Consider the following 26,466-nt stretch of genomic DNA (forward strand, 5'->3'; position numbering starts at 1 on the left):
ACACTGATGTCGGTCTCCCCTCTAGACTGTAAGCTCACTGTGGGCGGGGAATGCATCTACCAACTCTCTTACATGGTACTCTCCCAAGCTCTTAGTACAGTACTCTGCCCCTAGTTAGCGCTCCAATACAATCGATCAATTGCCAAACACTATATTAAGCACTGGGGTAGATAGAATATAAACAGATCACTATGTCCCATCTGGAGCTCATAGTGGAAGGCGGAGGGAGAACAGGCATTTATTCCCCATTTTATGGATGAGGAAACTGAAGCACGAAAAACCTAAAAGACTCAACTAAGGTCACACAGAAGGCAAGTAGCGGAGCTAGGATTATAACCCAGGTCTCTAGACTCACAGACTTATGTTCTTTCCACTAGGCCATGGTGTCAATCAGAGACTGGGATTAAAGCAACCTTGCAGTTTGGGCTAATGAATCCAACTGATCGACTCACAGATGAGAGGAAAGTCAACTTGAGCCAGCCTAGGGAAGCAGGATGGCCTAGTGGGAAGAGCACGAGCCTGGGAGTCAGAGGACCGGGGTTCTAATACCAGATCTGCCACTTGCCTACTGTGTGCCCGTCAGCAAATCATTTAACTTCTCCATGCCTCAGTTTCCTCATCTGTAAATTTCCTCATCTATATAATTCCAACCTGGAAATATGCCACCAGTCCATCTCACCATCACCGAGGTTTTAGTCATCATAAAACAGCCATCAATCTCCAAAGCTACACCATATTAGATACTTTTGTCAAAATTCTTTTGCCTGCAAGCCTGTTTTTCTTCAAGGTCTGGCCTAGAGGCCTGGACTAATTTCTGAAGGTGTAGTAATACTCATCTTAATTTCTTCTTAAACTTCTTGCTTCTCCTCTCTGGGTCTTCTCACTATCATCTCCTTCCAAGGTAACATCATGGGGTTATTTATTCTTGGTCCTGGAGCAGAAAGGGAAGACCAAGGAAGAAGACATCTCAATATCAGGCTCTAGAAAAATGAAAACAGGGGCAGGCAGCTTTGGCCAAATGGAAAATGGCAAATAACTCCAGGAAATCTAGACCCCAGATTCCAGCAGGAAAGTGTGACCTCTAGGGTTTGTCCCTTCACTGAATTAACATGAATCTTCTTCTTGAAGTACATTACCTAGCTGCTTGGTGCCTCGATTTCCTTCTCTGCTTTATTGATCCTTAGGATTTGAGCCCTTAGAGTTGATTAAGCATCAGGCGTTCCTTCTCTTTATCATCCCTGGAAGAATTTATCACAATCTGGGAGACCAAGCCCAAGTGTCTCTGGAAGTGTGCTGAACCCAGGAAATAAGGCAGCTTTCTTCTGGAGGATGTTACCTTGCAGAACCACTGGTCAAATCAATCAATGGACTTAATCAATTTGTTGAGTGATTACTGTGTGCAGAGCACTGTCCCAAGTATTTGAGGGAATACAGAAGAAGCAGTATGAGACAAAGCCACTGGGGAGTTATGATTTCTTCCCCCTTCCCCTAGCTAACAACTAACCAATCCCACCTTCCCTGGGGATAACTGAGTTCAGGTCAGCGTTTCCCATGGGATCAATGGTCAGCCCTCTTTTTCTGACATTTGGATATGATCTCTTCAGAACCAAGTATTTAAATAGTTATGGTCTCTGTGAAGCACTCACTATGTACCAAGCATTTTACTAAGCACTGAAGTAGATACAAGATCATCAGATTGTCTCTGTCTCACATGGGCCTTACCATATAAATAGGAGGGACAAATGCAGCTTGAATCCCTATTTTTTAGATGAGGAAACTAGGCACAGAGAAGTTTAAGTGACTAGCTAAAGGTCACCCAGCAGGTAAATGGCAAAGCAAAGATTTAGAACCTAAGCCCTCTGACTCTCAGGCCCGGGCTCTCTCCACTAGGCCATGCTGCTTTCCACTGTTCTTCTGTCATCTTGGAATTCCTCGCCAAGCCACCCCGATACACTTGCTTTTTGTTGTCTGGTTGTTCTCCAGCAAGTAAGTGTGTGTGTATGTGTGTGTGTGTGTGTGAGAGAGAGAGAGGGTGTGTGAACACATTTCAGGTGCAAATGGAGGACAGTTTCGGCTTCCAGCCTCCAGGCCCGCAGGAGAACCCCTGTCTGGATAAGGTGTGGGCAGCTCCACAGAGTGAGCTGAGTGAGGAGGCAGCCTGTGAAATTCTGACATCACCGTGAGAGGCAGCTTTGTTCGTGATTCATAGGCCTCTGCTCTCCCCCAACCAGAAGGGCCATTCTCTTTTGCTGGGTGACAGATCAGCTGTGTCCCACCTTGCTATTTTCGTCCCGTTTCTGCCACCGCCGCCAAATGAACTTGACGTGTGACAGGCCCACGCCATTCTTAGCCGGAGCAGATGCCCATCTTGTCGGGATGACATTTGTCTGGTGATTTCCTGTGCAGGCGGAACAGCTTCAGAGTCCCAGACGGGCGATGATTCATCCTTTTTAATAGGGCTACACAATACCTCTTAACTCCACTTTGCCCGGGGGAGTTTCCAAGCGTGGTGCCTCTTCTTTTCACGCAGATCCCCTTCCTTCACCTGTTCCCTCCTGTCTCCCTCTCTCCATGAGCGGGTATGAGACACAGCTGACAGCATGTTAATTCATAAATTACCCATTATTAGTGGTGAGTCTAAGGCGGAGGTTGGGAGCTTTCCCCAGAGGCAACAATGATAAGACTATCTCTGGGCGCTGTGCGGGACCGGAAAAACCCTCTAACATCAACTCCAGTGTCACACTAAAGCTCTCTTTTGAAACTAGGGTAGGAAGTTAAATTCTTTATTTTCCTCCCATATTCCGTATTCCATTTGGCACTAAAGTGGCCCTTTTCGTTTGGGGTGTAGGGGGGAGAGTGAGGATTAGGTGGTTAGAGAACTTCAAATTCTGAATCCTTTAATAAAAGGAAAGTAAAATGTTTTCCTCTCTTTGTAGGTTTTTTGCTCTCAAACTCAGGCCAGCAGTAGGTAGCCTCTTGGGAGTGGGATCCCGAAGCTTCCTTTTGAGAACTGTATTAAGATGAAAAGGCCTGTCGTTCCACAGTTGTGGAATGAAAAGGAAAAGTGACGAGAGGACCTTTATGTGTCTTCTCACACCTCCTTAGGAAACAGTGAACATTTCTGTTCATTTGAAGCTATTGGCTTAAATCCCACCAGGAGAACATTTGACAAGTAATGAGACTTAGGTAGAAGCCACTATAAGTCATTTTTCCCTGAAAAGTCATAAATGAAACCCACGTGTGTCCCTAAATACCCCAGGAAGCCACCTCCAACCTTGAAAAAGCCCGGGACAGCACACGTAGCATGGGAATCTCAATCAGACTCCTGCATCCTTTCAATTGAGCATATGTCATTTTTCCAAAAATCGATTGGTATTTTTCCTTCCAGCTCCCTCAGGGTCAATTTTTGTTGGGGTGGGGGTAGGTGGAGGGGATGGGAAGTATGCTCCCTCTCATAGTTGGTAATCTAATACGTGCCTCTCCAAAGACACCAATAGACTCAAGCTTTCCGAAGTTTAATACCTCCCTGGGACCAAGGCAGCTGTTCACGGCCTGGGCTTCCAGAACGCTGAAAATCCCTTCTGAGCATTCCACAGTGCTGTCTGAGGGTTTCCTTACCCCTGGAGAGAGCAGTGGTGTTCTCCTAGTGTCCCCCTTCTGTCCTTCTCCTCCCAACACCAGGGCCGGCGGAAGGGTACTGGGGGCTGTAAATCACGTGCCTCACTGTATTGGAACATTCAATTCTGGAACTCCTTAGTTTCAGGAATCCCATCAACCTCAGCCACCCTACCCTGCCCCACCCTGCCAGGACTTACCCTAAAGGCTTTTGATTCACCCAAGTCTTGCTGGGATTTGCCTCACCCACCCTGTTAGCCACTTTCCCTCCATCACTCATGTGGATTCTTCATTGGCTTCAGTTTCCTAGTTTCAGAAAGTGCTGAGCTCGTTGTTTCCCTTGGAGTTGAGATGAAAAACGATCAATGAGGCACCTTTGATTGGAGCAACTTCTGTGGCTTTCAGCTGGGGCCAGATGTTGCCTAATTACCTCTTCACCGGGGAGCTTTTCAAAGGCCAAGACATTCCCTCTGAGTGAGAAATCATGTCAGCTTCTTGCCCGTCTCCCAGGGTGGAACGGGACAGAGTGCGTTTCCACACTTGAGTGATACTTTCTGCTCCAGGAGGCTACCTAATGCCCCGAGCCTGATCTTTCTGTTCTTGGGCCAACATAGTCTTGGCCAGCTCTAACGAGGCCTGAAGGGCACATCACAACCTGCCTTTTCCAACCGGAAATCTTTCTCCTCAGCTTGGCTTCGGGCAATAACCTCATTGCCTGACATGACACTTGGAGGAGATGCTAGAGTAGTGGGTAGGATTCATGAGGGATTTAGAAATGAAAGAAAACATGAGTGCCTTAAAAGACACCCAACAATTAAGTCGATGCTTTGGGTTTTTTATTGAGGCAGGGTTTCTCTTCTGGGGAATCAGAAGGGAATGAATTGTCCTCAATTCTTTGAAAGGCTACCAATCGGCCTGGCAATCGACCTCAGTCAGAATCAACTGATCAACTAATGGTATTGATTGAACATTTGCTAGGGGTGGAGGAACGTACTAAGTGCTTGGCTGAGCCACTGCAGTTGGTAGACACGATCCCTGCCTGCAAAGAGCTTTCAGCCTAGTGTGGGGGACAGGCAATAAATTAAATTATAAATAGGGGAGGCAACAGAGAATAAAGGTATATATACAGAAGCTCACTGGGGATGGGGGTGGGGTGCTCTGCATATAGTAAGTGCTCAGGAAATATCACTGATTGAATATCTAAGGGCTTGGGTGATGCAGATGGGAGTAGAGGGTGGGGAGGAGAGATCTTAGTCAAGGAAGGCTTCCTGGGGGAAACGACTTTAGTAGGGATTTGAACTAGCTACCCCAATCCAACGGGTGTTCCCTTTTCCACACTTCCTACCTCCTCTCTCAGATTTGGTCAAGGGCAGCAATGGGGCTCCTGCCATTATAATCCCAGAAACCTAGGACGATAGAGATGGGCTAGATGAGGTGTAATGTAGACCCGATAATGGCTGGAGGGTAAAAGGTCATGTTCTGCTTCCAGATATGAGGAATAGAAACAAGGGCTAATTGAGAAGAGAAAGGCTCAAAAAGCTAGTAATACCACAAGGAAATGATTATTAGAATGGAAACAGAAGATGGATCGGTCAAAAAAATCTCAGGATTCCTGTTTGGAGGCCAAACTGGGGAAAGAAACTAGAAGAGATGGAAAGAATAGCAAAGCCATGGAACTTATGAAGTTGGAGAAAAAGAAATATCCCTCCAAACTGAAAACTCCTTATGGGCAGGGAACGTCTATCAGCTCTTTATGTTGTACTTTCCCAAGCACTTAGTATAATGCTCTGCTCAATAAATACAATTGATTAATTGAAAAGATGGAAGAGGTAGAGTTGTTGAGTGAAGAACGTCGGGATGGAGGAGAAAAAGGGAAGATTGGTTAAAGTGGAGAAAGGGGAAATGGGAAAGAGACTGGGTTAATGGGTGGGAGAGGGGTTAGACTTCTCTGAATCTTAAAATCCTCCATCTATTTGTATTTTCATCTAATGGATGAAGCCTCACACAATGTCTCAGCTCAATATGAATTATGGAACTATTTCCCCCTCAATAGGAGAACTGACAGGAGCCTTCTACTATTCTCAACTCCTAGACTATTCAGCTCATTTTAGAAGTTTGGCATTAACTTGACATTAGATTTTGCAGACAGAAAACTTCTAAAGCTTCAAAAGATTTTGACTTAATTCATGGACCAAAGTTTAGGGATGTTTGGAGTCAACGGAGGCAGCGCGGTCTCGTGGAAAGAGCCCGGGGCCTGAAAGTGGAGAGTCCTGGTTCTAGTCCCTGCTCTGCCTTTGGCCTGCTGTATGACCTTGGAGAAATCACTCATATTCTCTGTACCTGTTTCCTCATATGTAAAATAGGCTTCCTCTTTAATTGTCAGCCCTGTGTGGGCCAGAGACTGTGTTTCGATCTGATTATCTTGCATCTTCCTCAGCACTTAGCACAGTGTCCTGTCCCACATAAAAAATACAGTAATTGCAAACGTTGCACTGTTCCTCTGAGCATCCTTTCATGCTACAATCAGAGACAGAATGCTGGGCCACATGGACCACTGTTCTCTCTGGTGTTGATACATTTTCACAACTGAAAATCGTTAATTTTCTTAACCCAAACAAACATGCACAAAGCATCACATCTTCTTTTGCAGAGGGATGTTATGGCCTGTTCATCTTAATTCTACTATCTCCTTGTGGGCTTGCAGTGGGTAAGGTACTTGATGTGTGTCTTAGCAAAAAATCGGAAATAGCCAAGACAGTCAGAATCTGGAGCTTGAGGCTGTGTTTTGAAAAGGACCGAGAAACAACTTGGTTTCAGTTCCTTTCAGTTCCTGTTCTACTTAAGGTTACTGGTAATAATTTGAACAATCAAATGTTCTGTCCCATAGGCAAATTCCCTTTCCTACCCTAATCCCTCCCCTACAATGGTTAAGAATCATAATAATAATGGCATTTACTAAGCACTCGCTATATTCCAAGCACTAGACTAAATTCAGGGATAGATGCAAGATTATCAGACTGGACACAGTCCTCATCCTACTCGGGACTCATGGTCTAAGATGGAGGGAGAACAGATACTTTACAGGTGAGGAAATTGAGGCACAGAAAAGTAAAATGACTTGCCAAAATCACATAGCATCTAAAAATTCAGGTCACCTGACTCATGGTCCCTTGATGTTTCCACTTCGCCCTGCTGCCTGACAAGATTTTGAAATGCTAATTGTAGGACTCAGGACTTCAGGGTTCTGTGCTTTTTGACTATGGAACTTAGATCAAAATGGCAGGAATGCACTACCTTACTTACAGAATGATCTATGGAAAATAGATCTTGCTAGTTTCAATGGATCCTAATTGAACTGGACTTCCCTCAGTTTTCTGAGATAGCATTCTCCATCCAGGCAACAGAGGGTGGCAGCTATTTTGAGTGACGTGAATACACTCCTGTGCTCCTGGCAATGGCCTAAGTTCAAAATGAGGATGAGAAGCAGAGAGGAGTTGCCCCTACACATGATGGTGTTGATAATTGCTTTAGCTCCTCTCTTCTCACTTGTCTCCTACCCCTTCCCACCTCCCCGCTGAGCATGCCATCCCACTGGACTCTAAATACCAGCTCTGGGGAGGGGAGGCCTGCCCCAAGTTGGAGGAGGGAAGTGGTAAAATTGGTTTTCCTCCTCTCTCCTCCCTCCCTCCCTACCCCTCTGCCACCAGGCCTTTCTGAGGAATATACATCCATGGCGATGTTTCTGAAAACACCTGGCTTGAATCTAAGCTTTTGAACAATGCAAAGGCTCTCTGCTTTGATCCTTATTTGGTTCAGTGTTCATGTGCAGCTGCCCTAATGAACTTCCACCCTGCATTCCTTTAAAAAAAATCTCCTTTGTGATCATGCAGAGGTAGGTTTTACTGAATTAATCATACTTATCGAGTACTTACTGTGTGAAGAACGCTGTACTCAACATTTGGGAGAGTACAATATAACAGAGTTGGTAGACACATTCCCTGCCCACAAGGAGCTTACACTCAGAGAGGGGTTTGGCATGCAAGGTTTTGGGTTGGAATGGGGCAGGAGTTCTACTGTTTAAAAAAAAAAATCCGTTTTCATTCTTTTACTACTCAAAAGATGGGTCAAACACCTCCTAAGTCAAACTCCATCCCTACAACTCCTCTCCTGCAGCATTTGCTCTTATGTTGTTTTAGTGTTCTGATTGCCACCAGTTCCCTCTCCCCCATTTTATACTTAAACACAGTTCCTGTCCCTGAGGGGATTCACGATTCAATTCCCACCTGTGTACCATTTCCCAGTGTTTAAGGCAGTATGCAGCACACACACTTAAAAAATATTATTTACTCTTACTTCATTAGGTCACTTAAAGCAATACCCAGAATCTAGAACATTCTGCAGCTTTCTGACATTTTCCAGAACAAGGTGAACCCTGCCTTAAAAGAGGTAACTAAGAAACAAATAATCCATCAGGTCCATTCAGCATGTCCTGGGGTCCTAACCTCAGCACAACTCTGGTGCAGACCAGGAAGCTTCAGTACTGCAGCTTTTCCTGGTCTTTATATGCTGGGCCAATGACCGTGAAAAGCTTCCTGTTTCTCAGTGTCTAACACTCTGAGTTCAATGATCTCAGAAGATGTTAATGGCCTATTCCCTTCTACGCACTGGGGAGGGCTGGAACTGCCCAAATCCAGCTCTGATTCGGGTCTATTTTCCCAGGGAAATCGGATCCTTGGAAGCTCTGCCCACCAGGATCCTGGCATCTTGAAAATTTTGCCCAACCTGCTAGACATAGTCCACCCTTATCCCAGACTCCAAAGTCCACACCCATATAGTCTCTCACCTCCTTGCCTGCTAATCTCAACTGCACTCTTCCCGAATGAGACACAGATTCGTCTTCGAAAGCCCTTTCTGAATTTCAGAAATCTGGATAGAAACCATGGGGTAGCCCGAAGCTCTTTTATGCCCTTTAACCCTCCAGACTGCCAGAATCTGTGTCCGGTCATTCAGGTAATCAATTGATTGTTTTTATTAAGCGCTTACTGTGGGCAGAACACTATACTAAGCGCTTAGGAGAGTGCAACGTGACAATATAACAGACACATTCCCTGCCCACAGCAAGCTTACGGTCACTTTTTGCTCACCCCAGAAAGTGGGCTCCCAGTTGACAAGGACTTCTCTCCCATTTCCTGGTTCTCTATGCCCCCACTCACTGTTGAAAATGGAGATGGACACGTTGCAAAGCTGCATGAGATCACAGTTGAAATGTCAGAGGCACAATGGACGAGGCTGACAGGGGCAGCTGTTGAGCACACTATTGCAGACATGGAGGAAAGGAATACTTAGTTGGTACTTGGAGCTGCTGGATTGAAGCTGGCTAATTTTTTCAGAATAAGTTAACCTTCACCTCTAAGCTTTCATTAAATGTCAGAAATGTTTCACCAGTGTGTTTTTGACAAATTAATTATAGAGAGAGAAAATCTCACTTGAAATGAATATTCAATTTCACTGCAAATGTTGACTTTGGAGAATGCATGCCAATTTCTAGACCCACATGTTTCCCTCATTAGCTTTGCTCACCACCTCCACCACCACCACCTCCATCCCCATGGAAACTTTGAGACAAGCAAGTCGCTTTCAGGCCATTTTCAGACGACGGTAAATGAGGACGACCCACAAAAGGCAGAATCTTTTCTGAGCCCCCATTCAAAAAGGCTACATACTGGTTGATTGATTTGAACAATTATGTAGCCAGAAACTCCCCTGGGAATGAATTAGGCACAATGGAAGACTTCACACACGCTCTTTCACCCCACTAGGGTGCCATTTCGAGAACTGGAGAAGCAGTGTAGAGCTTTTCCAAGTTGGAAATTGAAGGCCTGGCCTGGGCCCTGCTGGCCTAGCCCCCTCAGGGCTCCCTGCCTGGCCTGATTAGGCCTGAAACCAGTCAGGCCTGAGTCTCCACAGAAGTGGGAGTTGCTCAAAATTCATTCTCAGTGGTGCTGCTGGGTAGATGTAGTTGTTCAATAGCCCAGTGGATGATTGCAGTGAACAGTAGTGCCCCGTGGTGTTTCCTACAAAACCAACACCCTCATCTGCTTCTCCATTTAAACTCCTATCACCTCGGTCCAAGTTCTTGTTGAGTTGCAGCTAGCTTCCTTGCTGGTGTCTCACATGACCTCTCTTCTCAAAAGCCTCTAATGGCTTCCCTTTTCTCTACATATTGAGCAAAGACTTCTTATGATCATCTTCATTTTGCATATTAGCCATTTTACACATTAGCCCTCTTCACTGGCTTCTCCTCAGCTCACTCCCTTTGTTCCTCCCAAGCCAGTGCTCTAAATGGACATCACTCTAGACTTTCCTGCCTCCATTCCCTCATTCAAGTTCCTTGTCCCCTCCAGGTAACTTCCTCTTACCTAATCTGACAGACCAGCACCCTCCCCTCATTCAAAGTCCTCCTAAATCCTAATTCCTCTTGGGAAGCAGCATGGCCTAGAGGAGAGAGAACAGGACTGGGAGTCAAAAGGACTTGGGTTTTAATCCTGGCTTGGCCTCTTATCACCTTATCACTTTACATCTCTGTGCTTCAGTTACCTCATCTGAAAAATGGGGATTAATACTGGATCTCCATGTGGGACGTGGACTGTGTCCAACCTGCTTAACCTGTGGCTACTCAGCGCTTAGTAAAGTGCCTGGCACATAGTAAATACTCAACAAATACTATTTAAAAAAACACAAAACAAGCATGGTCTTGGGAGTCAGAGGACCTCGGTTGTAATCCTAGCTCCATCACATCTGCTGTATGACCTTGGGCAAGTCACTTAATGTCATATCAACCACCTCTGGTATTTGCATATATATGTATATTTTTTCTCAGTCCTTAAGCATAGGTGTCCACACCCCCTTACATAAATTAGTAAGTTTAGTAAATTAGTAAATTACTAATCCTTAAATTATTATCCTTTCTGACTCCCCTGCTAGGGTGTAAGTTCTATGAGGCTGAAACAGCAATGTCTATCAGTTCTATTGTATTTTCCCCAGTGTTCAGTGCAGTGTTCTGCAATGAAACTGAAATAGCATAATAATAATGGTTCTTGTTAAGTGCCGTTAAATGCCAACCACTGTTCTAAGCACTGGGGTAGATACTAGTTAATCAGGTTGGACAGAGTTTCTGTCCTACATGGGGCTTGCAGTCTCAACCCACATTTTACAGCTGAGGTAACCAAGGCACAGAGAAGTGAAGTGATTAGCCCAAGGTCATACAGCAGGCAAGCAATGGAGCCAGGATTTAGAACCCATGACTTTCTGACTCCCAGGCCCGTGTTCTATCCATTACATCATGCTGCTCTTGAGCCATGAAGCACTCCACGCAGCATCCAGGTTGCAGGCACTTGGGATTCTTTTTCTCACCGTGACTGTTAGCGTTAAAAGTTATGAGACGCAGCATGGTCTAGTGGATAGAGCATGGGTCTGGGAAGCAGTAGGACCTGGGTTCTAATCCTGACTCTGCTACTTGTCTGCTGTGTGACTCTGGGGAAGTCACTTCACTTCTCTGTGCTTCAGTTACCTTATCTGTAAAATGGGGATTAGGACTATGAGCCCCATAAGGGGTATGGACTGTTTTCAACCTGTTTACTTTGTATCTACCCTAGCGTTCAGTACAGTGCTGGAACATAGTAAGCACTTCAATACTATAAAAAAAAAAATTGGGATTGCAACTTTTGCAGAGCCACTGTTTGAGAATGTCCAATCATCCTTCCCACCTAGGGTAAGTAACACTATAAACAGTCTGGATTTCAGTGGGAGAAGGGGAGTTGTGATTTATCCCAGTATATACCCCCTGGACTTTTTTTTAAAAAAAAACACAACATATAGGTTTGTTTAAAATCTGCTGAGTCCTTTTTGGCAGTGAAAATATTAAGAAAAATTTAAGGTGATTTTTAAAAATTGTAATTTTGCCACAGTTAACTTAGCATATCTATGTGAGAAGTCTCAGTATCTTCACAATCAATAGGATAAACATGTATGTAGAATGAGACACTTGAAAGGTTTGGTCATTTTAAAAAATGCATTAACAAACTCTTTTTGTGGGGGAATTTCCCTTCTCCACACTCTGTAGGGAGAGAGGACCTCTGATCCTGGTGGAACACTCACTTACCCCTCAGTGCAAAACTAAGGTTTGGATATAAAGTTTTAGATTCATGCTGGAGTCCACTATCCTAAACTGAGTAGGGTTACCTTAACATTTCATCAGGTAACTGGAATGCTGAGTGCTGGCTTAGCAATTTTGACATTTGCAAAACCTGTAAAAGAGAAATATTACCCTAAGAAACACTTGAAATGCAGATGTTGCTTTAGGTGAAGCATAGAAATAAAAGCTAAAAGAGGACTTCCTTTTAAAAAATTACTTTTTAAATTAATTTTTTACTCCAATGAAAAAAATCTGATAGTTGCCTTCCAAATTTTAACCCCCAAATCGTGTACTAATATAATCCAGAAAAGTGGAATTTAATTCACTCTGTTGTTGTCAACAGATGTAAACCTTTCAGGGAGTAGCGTTGATGTGTCTCTTAGTGATATTGTATGTTCCCAACAATCAAGTATAGGGCATCATTGGCAGTGGGAGATCAGAAAATGCTGTGATAATAATGTTGGTATTTGTTAAGCGCTTACTATGTGCCAAGCACTGTTCTACGCACTGGGGAACCAGGTTGTCCCACGTGGGGGTCACAGTTTTCATTCCCATCACTTGATGGTCAAGTGGAAGGAAGACTGGGGGGAAAAATATGGAATGACTTTCTCAAGTTTTTGCTGCTAATAATTTGGGGAACAAGAAAGAGAGAAACACTCATATCCTTTGACCTTCCCTCAAGGCTGCCCGACTGTCACTCCAAAAATTCCCCACTGAAGGATGTATTTGACATGGATTTGGTTTGAATATAGTTTCCTTTCACAGAGGGTCAAAAAAGACACTTCAGGTCAAAAAAGGCACTTTTCTCCAGGCTTCATACTATTGCCATTTCCTGCTTCAATCAATCAATAGTATTTATTGAGCACTTACTGTGTGCAGAACACCATATTAAGCCCTCGGGAGAGTTCACTACAGTAGAGTAGACAAGATCCCTGCCCACAAGGCTCTTAGAGACTAGAGTTCAGCCTCAGTGTCACCGATTTCGTCTCCCCAAAGGTAGTTTTCACTTCTGACAGATGCAGACTGTATCCAAGAACGATCGGCAGTAGGCAATTCCAGCTGGAAATTTTGGCCACTGGCCTCATGGAGAGGACTCTGGTGTTATCTCGGAATCACACCTAGGGAAATGAGGAATGAAGTGGAAGGTGAGGCAGGATATGTTCCATAGATGTGACCCGATCAACGACATTTATGGGGATTTACTGTTTGTGCAGCGCACTGTAAGTGCTTGGAAAAGTACAGTACAGTGGAGTTGATAAACAAGATTCCTACCCTTGAGGAGCTTGCAATCCATATCCAATCCAATTTTACAAACAATGAGGGAGATGGACCTTAATTTACAGGTAGGGTATGGGTATGTACATAAGTGTGTTGGTGAGGTAAACTAAAGTCCCTTTTGCTGACAGCAATTCACTGTCATTTCCTCCCAGTCATAAGCTTTAACACAGGCAGGTGAAAAACATCCCATCAAAGCACTTGAGCAATTTCAGAAGATGTTGCACTTCACTGATATTTTAAAATAAAATATGACTTCTCCTTGGCACAGGCTCCCAGCTCCCAAGAGAAGAGCCTAGAAGAGCTGTTCTCACTACCACTGAGTGCTGATTATCAGAGAGTTACCCGCTTTGCGAATTAACTATGGCAGACTTTGAAGCTCTCACTAACCGTGAGCCTGTCTTCCTTCTGATCTTGTGCCGGGCTGCAAAGGCTTTGTCTCATGGCTCTGGTGACCCGGGATGGCCTTCCTTCTCAGACAGACAAGTCCTGGGGCTGCCTCCCCCTCCTGCCTAGGCAGAGCACAACTCTCCTCCAGTGTCTTGTAGCTGTCGCCCCACCGTCCCCGCCCCGAAACTGACTGGCTCATTCCCAAGGAGCTTCCATGAAAAGTAGCATTACTTGAGTGCAAGTCGGCTTTCTCATGGAAGGTCGGTGATGTTGAGTCAGATTCTTCCAGGGCCCTGGTAATAAATTAATCAGCTTTGGGAGTTCAATTAGCAGAACCTTAACTTCTTAGTAATTTAATAATGATAATAATATTACTAATGATAATTGGGACACTTTATTAAGTGCTTAATTTTGTGCCAAGTACTGGGGTGGATTCAAGATAAATAGGCTGGACACAGTCCCAGTCCCAGGTGAGGCACACCATCTGGGGGGGAGGGAGAACAGGTATTTAATCCCCATTTTACCGATGAGGAAACCGAGGCACAGAGACACGAAGTGACTTGCCCAAGGTCACAGAGCAGGCAAGTAGCAGACCTGGGATGACTCAGATACTCTGACTCCTATGGCTGGGCCCTTTGTGCTGTTTCCATTAAACCTGCTTCTCTAATTTCTTCAGCACCCTCAAATGGGAATCTACCCTGGTCTAAAGGTGTCAAACTCACTCCTGCAGAAGCCTAAGCAGCAGGGCCTAGTGGACAGAACATGGGCCTGGGAGTCAGAAGCTGGGTTCTAATCCTGGCTCTGCCACTTGTCTGTTTTGTGACCTTGGGGCTTGTCACTTAACTTGTCTGCCTCAGTTACCTCCTCTGTAAAATGGGGATTAACAAATGGGGATTAACACTGTGAGTCCCATGTGAGACATGGACTGTGTCCAACCTGATCAGTTTGAATCTATCCTAGTGCTGAGTATAGTGTCTGGCACATAGTAAATGCTAGACTGTAAGCTTGTGGGCAGGGATTGTCTATTGCTGAATTGTACTTTCCAAACGCTTAGTGAAGCAGCGTGGCTCAGTGGAAAGAGCCTGGGCTTCGGAGTCAGAGGTCATGAGTTCGACTCCCGGCTCTGCCACTTGTCAGCTTTGTGACTGTGGGCAAGTCACTTCACTTCTCTGTGCCTCAGTTACTTCATCTGTAAAATGGGGATTAACTGTGAGCCTCACATCGGACAACCCGATTACCCTGTATCTACCCCAGCACTTAGAACAGTGCTCTGCACATAGTAAGCGCTTAACAAATACCAACATTATTAGTAGTAGTAGTACACTGCTCTGCATACAGTAAGCGCTCAATAGATATGATTGAAGGAATGAATGAATGCTGAATAAACACCATTTTAAAAAAAACCTCAGCCACTGGCATCTTTCCCCCACCTGCTCCTTCCCCATCCCAACCATGGCTGGCTGAGGAAAGCCTACCTTCCTCAGCCATCAAACCCCGGGAGAGGTGTGACTTTTTAGAATAGGGTGGCCCTGACCAGTGATGAAGGGCCCAAGGACAACAGCTCTTTTCTCCAGTAGAGGCATACTGAAGCTTTTCCTGTAGTCCCTATTAATGCATTGTTTGTTACTGTTTTTTGTCATTTTATTTTTCCTGCAGTTTGCCCCCGTTTTGCCCAGAGTGTCTGATTCTTCTCCCTTATGGACTGTGAGCCAGGACTGTGTGTGGATTATTATTATTCTTGTACCTTTCCCCTGTCTTTAGTAGGCAGTGCTGTTCACAAATCAAGCTCTCAACAAATGCATCGAATAAAATAAACATTAATGGGGAAGCTGGTTAATTTTGGTCTTTCACAAGTGATTCTTTTTTAAACCGTGAACTCCTTGAGGGCAGGGAGAATGTCTGGCTTTGGTTGTACTCTCATAAACACTTAAAGTGTTTTGTTTACCTAAGTGCTATGCTATATTGAGTGAAAATTGTTTTTCAATGTCAATCAGCTGTATTTACTGAGCACTTACTATGTGGAAGCACTGAACTGCGCCTTTGGGAGAGTACAAGATAACAATACAACAGACACATTCCTTGCCCACAATGAGTTTGCAGCCTAGAAAGGGAGACAGACAATATAAATAAAATTACAGATATGTGCATAAGTGCTGTGGGGCTGGGAGTGGAGGTTGAATAAAAGAGAAAATCAAGGTGAGGTAGGAGAAGAGGAAAGGAGGGGTTAGTCAGGGACGGCAACTTGGAGATATGCCTTCAATAAGTCCTTGAAGGACGGGAGAGTAATTGTCGGATATGAAGAGGGAGAGCAATCCAGGCCAGAGGCAGGATGTCTGCAGATGTTGGCAGCGAGATAGATGAGATCGAGCTACAGTGAGAAGGTTGGCATTAATAGTGAGGTGAGGTAGGAGAGGGCAAGGTGATTGAGTGCTTTCAATGAGCTTCTAAAACCCACTAAAGTGTCACCAACCCAAAAAGAAGTGATGGGGCTTGCTCTGGCTTTCTGAGTTCTGGGCATTATCCCTCCCCTCATACTCGAGGTATCATAGATATGTGCCCTCTAGAACAGGAAAGTTGTCTGGGGAACAAACTCCTCTTAGAATCCCCTCTACTTATGGAATTCAACTCTATATCCGCATCTCACCTGAGCTTGTCGAAAGGGCAATTCCAGGCTCCACCGGCCATGCCCTTTTCACCCACTTTCAGGTCCATTTTGTTCCCAGTGCCAATGGTGACATTCTTCAGCTGTGACTTCTGAATGTGGATGTTTTGAGCTGGGGTTTCTCCTCCAGGAAGACCACGCAGGGTTGTATGGATGATGTCTATTGAGGCATTTGAGCCCTTGGCAGAGAGTGTGGCCCCTTCGCCTACAGCGATGAAACAGCAGGAGATTTCAAAGCAAAAGGAAAGACAGAAATCTTTGTAGAATAAGGAATTTAAGAAATTTTTCTGAGGAAAAATTGTTCCCTGGGAAGTAATGATCATAGTAATAGGGAGTAGTAATGGGAACCAGACTGGTCTAGTTGTGGGGGAGGGAGGAATGTGGGCCTGGGAGTCAGAGGAACTGGGTTCTAATTCTAGTTCTGCCGCTTTCCTACTGTGGGACCTTGGGCAATTCACTTAACTTCTCTGGGCCTGAATTTCCTCAACTGTAAAAGTGGGATTCAATATCTGTTCTCCCTGCTACTTTGACTGTGAGCTCCATACGGGACAGGGATTGTGTCTGACCTGATCAACCTTATTAACTGATTTTGGTAGATATCCCAGTGCTTGATACATAAAAAGCACTTAACAAATACTATAATATAATAATAACAACAATATTAGTAGTAATGTAGTAATAGTAGTGGTGGTATTTACTGAACACACAGGAAATGCAATATGTTGTGCTAAGATCTTGGGAAGTACAATAGAAACATTAAGACATATATGCTTACACTAATATAAACTTAATAATAGAAGAGTGAGTCAGAAATACCAAAGGTAATGTAATTAGAATAAATAAATTGGATGTTCAACTGAATATATGTAGATACAGAAGTGCTGAGGTTGGGCATAAATTAAAAAAAAAAAGCATAAGTGCAAGAACTGGTCAAAGGTTTGATGTTATTTGGGGTACTGATAGTTACTTGGGGAAGGCTTGTTTTGGTTTTTTTGGGTTTTTTTTTTTTGCTTTTTAATGGTATTTGTTAAGTGCTTACTATGTGCCAGGCACTGTCCAACAGCTGGGTAGTTACAAGCTAATCAGGTTGGACACAGTCCCTGTCCCACATGGGGCTCACAGTCTTAATCCCCATTTTACAGATGAGGTAACTCAGGCACAGAGAAATGAAGTGATTTGCCCAAGGTCACAGAGCAGACAAGCGACAGAGTTGGGATTAGAACCCAGGCCCTTCTGACTCCCAGGTCTGTACTCTATCCACTAGGCCATGCTGGCTCCCCATGCTGCTTGTTGAGGAAGTGGGATTTAGGAGGGCTTTGAAGTCAGGGGGTGGAGAGGCTGGGAGCTGGCAAATCCCTTTTTACAAGCACTGGGAGAAATACTGAAGATTTTGACTAGAAAGGATGAACCAGGCCAACTCTCCTAAATGGCATCCAATGGGCTCTGGGATGGGTGGTCTCACCCCCACAGGAGCTGCTGCCAGTAGGGCAGGTGCAGCAGAAGGGGTCTTCTTGGCCAGAAAGAAGAATGGGGCCTGGGGGATTGAGAGTGAGAGGAAAGAAGCACAAACTCTGGGGAAGAGGGAGGGGAGGAAATTAGGTATAAAAAGGAGGGAATCTATGAAATGGAGTGACAGGTTCTGCTGAGGCTCTGGACCTGCCCTTGCTCTCGATCTAAGCTTGTTGTAGGCCAGGAACACATCTATCAACTGTTGTATATTATAATTTTCCAAGCACTTAAGTATAGTGCGCTGCACACAGTATATGTTCGATAAACACCATTGAATGATTCCCTGACCCTGGAGGAGGAAGGAATAAGCAAAGAAAATCGCATTGGACTTTACCAGACTCGCTCATCTCTGGCACTCTTTGTCTTCCCATGTCTTCAGTGAAGCTGGCAAATGCACCATGGCTCCTAATATCCATTTTGTTCTCATTTCCAATTTGCACATTTTGAAGCTCTGCTTCTAAGATTGTGATGTTCTGGGCCAACAGTGCACTGGAAATCCCCAGTCCTCCAGAAGGGCATGATGCCTGAGAGTCAGACTGTACAGTAGGTAAAGTAAATCCAGAATCATAACCTAATGGGGAAGAAAAGAGAAAAGATAACCTATCAAGTTCTTCCAACTGCTAAAATCCCCTCAGCCAATAAGACATTAACGGCAAGTCCAGAGTAAGTCAGTAGTGGTCTTAGGGACATGTTTCTCCCAAGGCCTCTGGAGATGGTGAAGAAGCAGGAATCAGGAGGAAGAATGGGAAAAAAGTCTTCACATCCATGTTGGATTGTGTTAAACAGGAGGGGGGAAAAAAGGACTGTGATGAAGTTACCTTTCCTTACTTGAGTTTCAGAGAGGATAGACTTATTTTTTCTCAAGGCAAAATAAAAGGAAAAATGAACAAAGAATAACTCATTGGGAAGACAACTAAAACCATGTGCAGCGTTTTGGGGTTTGAAGTACCTACCCTTACTACCATCAGGAAGCTGATTCATTGAGTTGACACTTCCAATTTGAGTAACTTTGGAATCACCAATAGAAACTGTGTTCTTCTCTCCACCTTGGTAGATAACATTTGTTGGGCTGTTCTGAATAATAATGGCAGGAATCGGATCATGTTTTCCAAGTTGACCTGTGGCAAAATAACATCCCATGGGACCAGATACTATGTCCATCTCTGCTGACCAACCTAGAGTTGAACACAGGAAGCTGAGGCTCTTGGATGGATCCATTTCAGCTTCCTGTTACACACCCTGCAATCAATCAATCGTATTTATTCAGCGCTATGTGCAGAGCACTGTACTAAGCACTTGGGAGAGCCCAATACAACAGAATTAGTCGACACTTCCCTGCCCACAACAAGCTTACGGTCTAGACGGGGTGACACACATTAATATGAATAAATAAGTGACTAGCCCAGGTTCCCTCAAATTCTTAGGATTCAAGTCAGAGCTCATCCTTCTCAGGACCCTGGCAGATAGGCTGTGGCTAGGCCAGTTTCAGACTTTTGGACAGGTGAGGCCGAGAAGATGAACTGCTGCCTCTCATTCTCCATAATGTCATCGTGTTACACTCTGCATGCACACGACATTCTGTATGATATTAGGCAGAGTTCTGGAATAGTCTTTATGTGGGAGACATTGGAAACCCTGAACCTAGAGTGCTTCTCCAAGTGGACAGAGATGATATAATAATAACTAACTGTCAAATTTAAGTGCTCACCGTGTGCCAGGCACTGGTCTAAGCACGGGAGTGGATATAAGCAAATCGGGTTGGACACAGCCTCACACAGGCTCACAATCATAATCCCCATTTTACATATAACTGAGGCAAAAAGAAGTTAAGTGACTTGCCCAAGGTCAAATAGACATGTGGAAGAGGCAAAATTAGAACCCATATCCTTCTGATTACCAGGCCCATGCTCTATTCATTAGGCCATGCTACTTCTCAATTATGTCTGATCTGAATAACAGTGTTTGGCACATTATAAGCACTTCAATACCAAAATTATTTTTATTATTGTCACTGGCCAACACTCCTTCTAACTCTTGGAGGATAAAAAATGGAAAAAAAGGAACATAAGGAATTTAACCCTTTCTCCCACTAATGATTTACATGAGACAGAGCTCATAACCAGCAGTGTGACATATGAGATGACAGTTTAAATCAAAGCGTAAACCTGACGTAGCCTAGTTCAAAGCTGACCCAGTTCCCTAGAAGTTTTCTTCTAAATGGTATTTGTTAAGTGCTTACTATGTGACAGGCAATTTACTAAGCACTGGAGTAGATACAAGATAATCAGGTTGGATGGCAGGCTTTAAACCAAATGTCTACTGGAAAAAAGATCCTTTTAGGCACAAGGCCCCAGTGGTTTTGAGGGATGAAAAACAAAAAAAAAAAACTAGAGGAGTTGAGTTAAATCCAGGTGGACTGCCCTCATATGAATGGATTAATCAATGGTATTGATTGAGTGCTTTCTGTGGGCACAGCACTGTACTAAGCACTTGGGAAAGTACAATATAACAGAGTTGGTAGACCCATCCCTGACCCCAAGGAGCTTACATTTTAGAATTCTCTAAATAACTTAAATCAAGCCAAAACCTGTGCTGATAAAAACTATGTGAATTCCACTTGACCGTAAGCTCCTTGGGAACAGAGATGATGTCTACTAGTTCTACTGTACTCTCTCAAGCACTTAGTATATGCTCTGCACACAGGCTCTCAAATATCACTGACTGATTATTCCATTTATATGAGGGCAGTCCACCTGGATTTAACTCAAATCCTCTAATTTTCTTTTTGCTTCTAAAGAAATTCTCTTGTTGGTTCATTAAAAAGCTTCAAATAAAATGACCTTGAGACTCACACTGAAACATTTAAAAGATCCTAGTAATTGGTCATTTTCCCAACCATAGGCTCAGGGCAGTTAACATGGAATGCATACTAATGACTGCTGCCAAAATGTATCACTGGAGATTATTTCTGGTGTTGTAGCTTTGTGAAATTAGCCAGGATGCGTTCATGTACTTAAAATACAACCCAAAGCTCTTACAAATTTCAGGAAGCCGACGGATGTCAATCGCAGAAACAAGAGGCATTTCCTTCTGCGGTACCGTGGAATCAGCTGGAAAAGAGCAAAGTAATTTGAGACGAAAGCAGTGCCTGAGGTAAAGCTGGATCATCTGGAGAGTGGGGGCCTTATGCATAGATTTGGAGAAAGAGATGCTCATTTTCTAGTAGAACTACTAATACTATTTATTGAGCTCCATTTGGTGAGGGGCACTAGAGTAGCCACTATTGGAAGTACAGAATAAGGATGTGAAGTGTCGCCTGCTCCCAAGGAGCTTACACTCTAATGGAAAAGACAAATATTAAAATATTTGCCACTAGAGTGGTCAAAATAGAGTACACACGCACTCTAGTTTGACCACTGAGCGTGACACACTGTGTGTGTGTATGTGTACACTTTGTGATTTTGTTTAGTTCAGTTACTTAGGACGCTTAGTTTCAAGAAACCCAGATTACTTTTACTGCTTTAAAATGTTGTGCCTGCCTGAGCCAAAATAATGGAGATATTCATTAAGCACTATTTGCAAAGCACCGTGCTGAACGCTGTGGTGGGGTAGATACCGGATGATCAGATTGGATCCCGAAGAAGCTCAGAGTCTGGGAGGAAAGATATGTATTTTATCCCCACTTCATATCTTTTCCCTGTTTTTAAGTTACTCCCGTGTGGAAGCTTGAGGAACTCTTAAATATCACCAAGGTCTAACTGATTGATTGATTGATTGATAGACTGAGGTCCTGTTGCACGCACTGAAGCCACAGCTTCCTAGTGGAAGACTATGTTGGCACAAGGAGCCACTAGAAGGGGATAAAAACTAAGTTTTTATCCTTAAACTCATAACGTTGCCGAGCCAATGACCGAATCTTGTCAGTTACCATTTCTTTGCAGTGATACGTTGGTGCGGTCTTTATCCACAGTACCTTCCCTGTGCAGGCACCAGCACCCACTTTCCAAGAGGGTGACCTTTCCTCTGTTCTTTAACGCATGCAGCACCCTGTTGACATCTGCTCTCGGCACCCGGCAGTCCTGGCCGACGGAGCATTCCTCGGCGATCTTGTAGGCCTTCTTCGAGGATGTGGAGCTTTGTAAAACCTGCAGGACTTTCTGTTCCAGGGCCCCTGGAGAAGGAACAAAAGAGAGAGTGGCAAACGGTTAGAATAGCCCCTTGCTTTCCAACGGGGCTGCTGCCCTTATCCAGTGGGAGAAAGAGGGGCAGAGGATGGGATGGAGGCAAGGCTCTCTCTGGGATGCAGGATCAGGATTAGGGAATGGCTGGGGGGCCTAGAGGGATGACTCCCACTTTTCAAAGGAGGTCCCTCCTGAGTGGTAAAAGTTCAAAGTCAGCCAGGCCAAGGTGGCCCATCCAAGACCAGAAGAGCATCTGACTCCTCATCGACTTCCTCGCTTCTCTGCCTGTAGCCAGCAGCACCAGCCGCTCTCTGCTGCTTTACCTTATTGTGATAGGAGAGGTTTGGATATCTGAATGTGCATCACCGATGCTGCTGCTCTACAGACCGTATAGCATGGGTATCCTAGACTCGACCATTCATTCATTCATCCTTAACTCCCATTCTCTCCTAGACCCCCTCCAATCTGGCTTCCGTCCCCTCCAGTCTACCGAGACTGCTCTCTCTAAGGTCACCCATGACCTCCTTCTTGCCAAATCCAATGGCTCCTACTCCATTCTGATCCCCCTTGACCTCTCTGCTGCCTTTGACACTGTCGACCATCCCCTCCTCCTCCATACCTTATCTCACCTTGGCTTCACGGACTCTGTCCTCTCCTGGTTCTCCTCTTACCTCTCTGGCCGATCATTCTCGGTCTCCTACGCTGGAGCCTCCTCCCCCTCCCATCCTTTAACTGTTGGAGTTCCTCAAGGGTCAGTTCTTGGCCCTCTTCTGTTCTCCATTTACACTCACTCCCTCGGTGAACTCATCCGCTCTCACGGCTTTGACTACCATCTCTACGCAGATGACACGCAGATCTACATCTCCGCCCCTGTCCTCTCCCCCTCCCTTCAGGCTCGCATCTCCTCCTGCCTCCGGGACGTCTCCACCTGGATGTCGGCCCGCCACCTAAAACTCAACATGAGCAAGACTGAGCTCCTCATCTTCCCTCCCAAACCCGGTCCTCTCCCAGACTTCTCTATCACCGTGGATGGCACGACCATCCTTCCCGTCCCGCAGGCCCGCAATCTCGGTGTCATCCTTGACTCGTCCCTCTCGTTCACCCCACACATCCTATCCGTTACCAAGACCTGCCAGTTTCACCTCTACAATATCGCCAAGATCCACCCTTTCCTCTCCACCCAAACGGCTACCTTACTATTACGGGCTCTCGTTATATCCCGGCTAGACTACCGTGTCAGCCTTCTCTCTGACCTCCCTTCCTCCTCTCTCGCCCCGCTCCGGTCTATTCTTCACTCCGCTGCCCAGCTCATCTTCCTGCAGAAACGATCTGGGCATGTCACTCCCCTTCTTAAACAACTCCAGTGGTTGCCTATCGACCTCCGCTCCAAACAAAAATTCCTCACTCTAGGCTTCAAGGCTCTCCATCACCTTGCCCCTTCCTACCTCTCCTCCCTTCTCTCTTTCTACCGCCCACCCCGCACGCTCCGCTCCTCTGCCGCCCACCTCCTCACCGTCCCTCGGTCTCGCCTATCCCGCCGTCGACCCCTGGGTCACGTCCTCCCGCGGTCCTGGAACGCCCTCCCTCCTCACCTCTGCCAAACTGATTCTCTTTCCCTCTTCAAAACCCTACTTAAAAATCACCTCCTCCAAGAGGCGTTCCCAGACTGAGCTCCTCTTCCCCCTCTACTCCCTCTGCCATCCCCCCTTTACCTCTCCGCAGCTAAAGCCTCCTTTTCCCCTTTTCCCTCTGCTCCTCCACCTCTCCCTTCCCATCCCCACAGCACTGTACTCGTCCGCTCAACTGTACATATTTTCGTTACCCTATTTATTTTGTTAATGAATTGTACATCGCCTTGATTCTATTTATTTGCCATTGTTTTTACGAGATGTTCTTCCCCTTGATGCTGTTTAGTGCCATTGTTCTTGTCTGTCCGTCTCCCCCGATTAGACTGTAAGCCTGTCAAACGGCAGGGACTGTCTCTATCTGTTGCCGACTTGTTCATCCCAAGCGCTTAGTACAGTGCTCTGCACATAGTAAGCGCTCAATAAATACTATTGAATGAATGAATTCATTCAGTTGTATTTATTGAGCGCTTATTGTGTGTGGAGCACTGTACTAAGCACTTGGAAAGTAGAGTCTAGACTGTGAGCCCGTTGTTGGGTAGGGATTGTCTCTATTTGTTGCCGAATTGTACTTTCCAAGTGCTTAGTACAGTGCTCTGCACACAGTAAGCACTCAATAAATACGATTTAATGAATGAATACAATCTAAGTGAGAGCCTATGCAAGGCACTTATATTGAATTATATTTAAAGTTACATTTATCTCAACTTGATGATCCCTTCAGAGCACACCTCATGTATGTTTTATTTTTAAATTCAATTGGCCATAATAGTTTGTTCTCTTTTTATTCAATGCTGAACATTCATATGAAGGCTGGGTGAGCATGAAGAATGATCATTTTTATGAAGATTAAATGTACGAGTTTAGCTAGCATATATAGTAATGCCCTAACAGGAATACACTGACACTCTTACTTAATATTCTACTTTCTGGGAAACAATTAAAAGAATGCTAAATGGATGTTTAATTTCCCATAAGAAATGATGGAAAATGCAATAGTCCATTCTCAAGATCCAAATACTTGTTTAAAATAATATAAATGTATTTTTAAGCAATAAAAAACAAAATAACTATAGTTACACAATCAGATCACAATGTAAATATACTCAGTTCTCCCATTACCATGTATTTTCACTTTGTATTTTGGCTAGAACACTGTCAGGGAATTAAAGATAGTCAACTGACTAGTGAGCCTGCTTGGATACAGAGAGGTGGGGTGACAGAAGAAATGTTCTGTGCAAATATGTGTTTGTGTGGGCACAGGGTATTGGTCATGTATTTTTACAACACAGGTTTTCCTTTTTTTAAGAAAGTGACCCCTACATTTTAGGAAGATTGGGAGTATGTACAAATAATAGAATATAACGGACTGGATTTTTTTTAACACGTGCATATGTAAATATTTAATTTTTCAAAGTTTTATCTTATTCACATTCTATTCAGCAAAAAGACACTTTGTGCCAACACACTAGAGATCTATCATTAGCATTAGACAGAGAACAAGTTGCGATGGACTTTAATCTCTCCAAGACGGCATACTTCAAACATGATAGGGAAGGAGAAGAGACAGAGAGTGAGCTGTTAAAGTCAAGGTAAACTTGGCACTGACTGCAAAATTAGAACGTTACCACAAAATGAGAAAGTGCTTTGAGAAATACTGACATTAAAATTCAATTGCACTGTTGCATAAAAGCAGTAAGAGTATTATATAGGTGATTGCTGTATCCTCGTAGGAGTATGTCTAATACACAGATAGTCATACCCTAAGAGGACTCCGCGTTCTTTATCTGGATGATATAGACAATGTTTTCATCCTCTCCCCCAGCTCCTTTCTCCCATCATGCTCAGTCAAGGGGGGGTACCCAAACCCACGCACACTCCTCCACACACATATATAGACATTCATTCATTCTTTCATTCAATCGTATTTACTGAGTCCTTACTGTGTGCAGAGGACTGTACTAAGCACTTGGGAAAGTACAATACAGCAATAAAGAGAACCCCTGCCCACAACAAGCTCACAGTCTAGAGGCGGGGGGAGACAGACATCAGTACAAGTAAACAGACATCAAAATAAATAAAATTACAGATAATACATAAGTGCTGTGGGGCAGAGACGGGGGGAAGAGAAAAGGGAGCGAGTCAGGGAGACGTGGACTCAGAAGTGGTCACTTAGATGTTCTCACACCTGTGCCTACACACTTTGCTGTCAGGTGATTGGGGGAGGAAGGGATGGCCATTTTCGCCTTTCCTTCCACTCTGGCCATGGAGCCGGTGTGCTGTGAGGCTACGCAGTGGAGGTGCAAGACAGAGGTGTGATTAGTATAGAGGCATTTGACTGGATTATGGAGTTGCCTGGACAACCCTTTCTGACCTACTTTCACCTGGTTTATAATGAAAGTTGCCACTTCTGCCTTCAGATTTAGCTGCTAATTTGACTTTTCTAGGGACTCTCTGTATTCCCCTGCCTATGCAGTCTATGCATACTCTAAGGGGGAAGGGGGAGAGGAAGAGAAAGAGAGACAGAAAAGAGAAAAAAAGAAAGATTTTTAAACAAACCAATGCAACTAAAGGAAAGGAAACAAAAAAATTGGATTTTGCATCAATTTTTTTTCAAAACAGAAAGGATGAAAGGGGCTTATGGAGAGGGCAGAAGGTTTCCATAGTGCTGGGATATAGCTGAAGCTGACATAGAGGAGAAAAACTCTTTGAACAGGAGATCAGTTGGCAATGCTTAAATCAAGCCACTTTGTTTCCACTGAAATACTGCAGTTGGGAAGTGACATTAGCAGCGGGGCAGCAGAGTGATGTTATGGAGGAAGCAGAAATTTGAGGCAGTCAAGCTTGGTTGCTGGGTCACTTAAAAAATGCAGAAATTTTTTTCCTGATGATATTTAATGGGAACTCCACTCATCCATTAGCTTTGGCATTAATCAGGCCAGACACATTCTATTCCATAGCATTTAAACAGTCTTGTTTTCCAAAGACCACATTAAAAGCAGGTTACTACAACCT

At 44.4% G+C, this 26,466-nt stretch overlaps 1 protein-coding gene across 5 annotated transcripts in view; it reads right to left on the minus strand.

Moving 5' to 3' along the window:
• Positions 1-569: 569 nt before the first annotated feature.
• Positions 570-26,466, minus strand: part of ZBP1 (Z-DNA binding protein 1) — a 34,940-nt gene continuing 9,043 nt past the window's right edge. For 2 of the 5 annotated variants that reach the window (XM_029071373.2, XM_029071368.2), the window contains 9 exons: positions 21,574-21,816; positions 20,684-20,755; positions 18,599-18,763; positions 17,980-18,216; positions 16,119-16,341; positions 12,680-12,927; positions 11,857-11,921; positions 8,760-8,929; positions 570-931 (listed from right to left, as the gene is read on the minus strand). In XM_029071373.2, coding sequence (XP_028927206.1) covers positions 12,891-12,927; positions 16,119-16,341; positions 17,980-18,216; positions 18,599-18,763; positions 20,684-20,755; positions 21,574-21,816 — 977 coding nt within the window. In that variant the 3' untranslated portion in view covers positions 570-931; positions 8,760-8,929; positions 11,857-11,921; positions 12,680-12,890. The remainder of the gene's footprint in view (positions 932-8,759; positions 8,930-11,856; positions 11,922-12,679; positions 12,928-16,118; positions 16,342-17,979; positions 18,217-18,598; positions 18,764-20,683; positions 20,756-21,573; positions 21,817-26,466) is intronic. The other 3 variants (XM_029071372.2, XM_029071369.2, XM_007671421.3) reach the window with 3 other exon arrangements.

The sequence above is a fragment of the Ornithorhynchus anatinus genome, chromosome 8 (genome assembly GCF_004115215.2).
Source record: "Ornithorhynchus anatinus isolate Pmale09 chromosome 8, mOrnAna1.pri.v4, whole genome shotgun sequence".
NCBI classification, from domain to species: Eukaryota; Metazoa; Chordata; class Mammalia; order Monotremata; family Ornithorhynchidae; genus Ornithorhynchus; species Ornithorhynchus anatinus.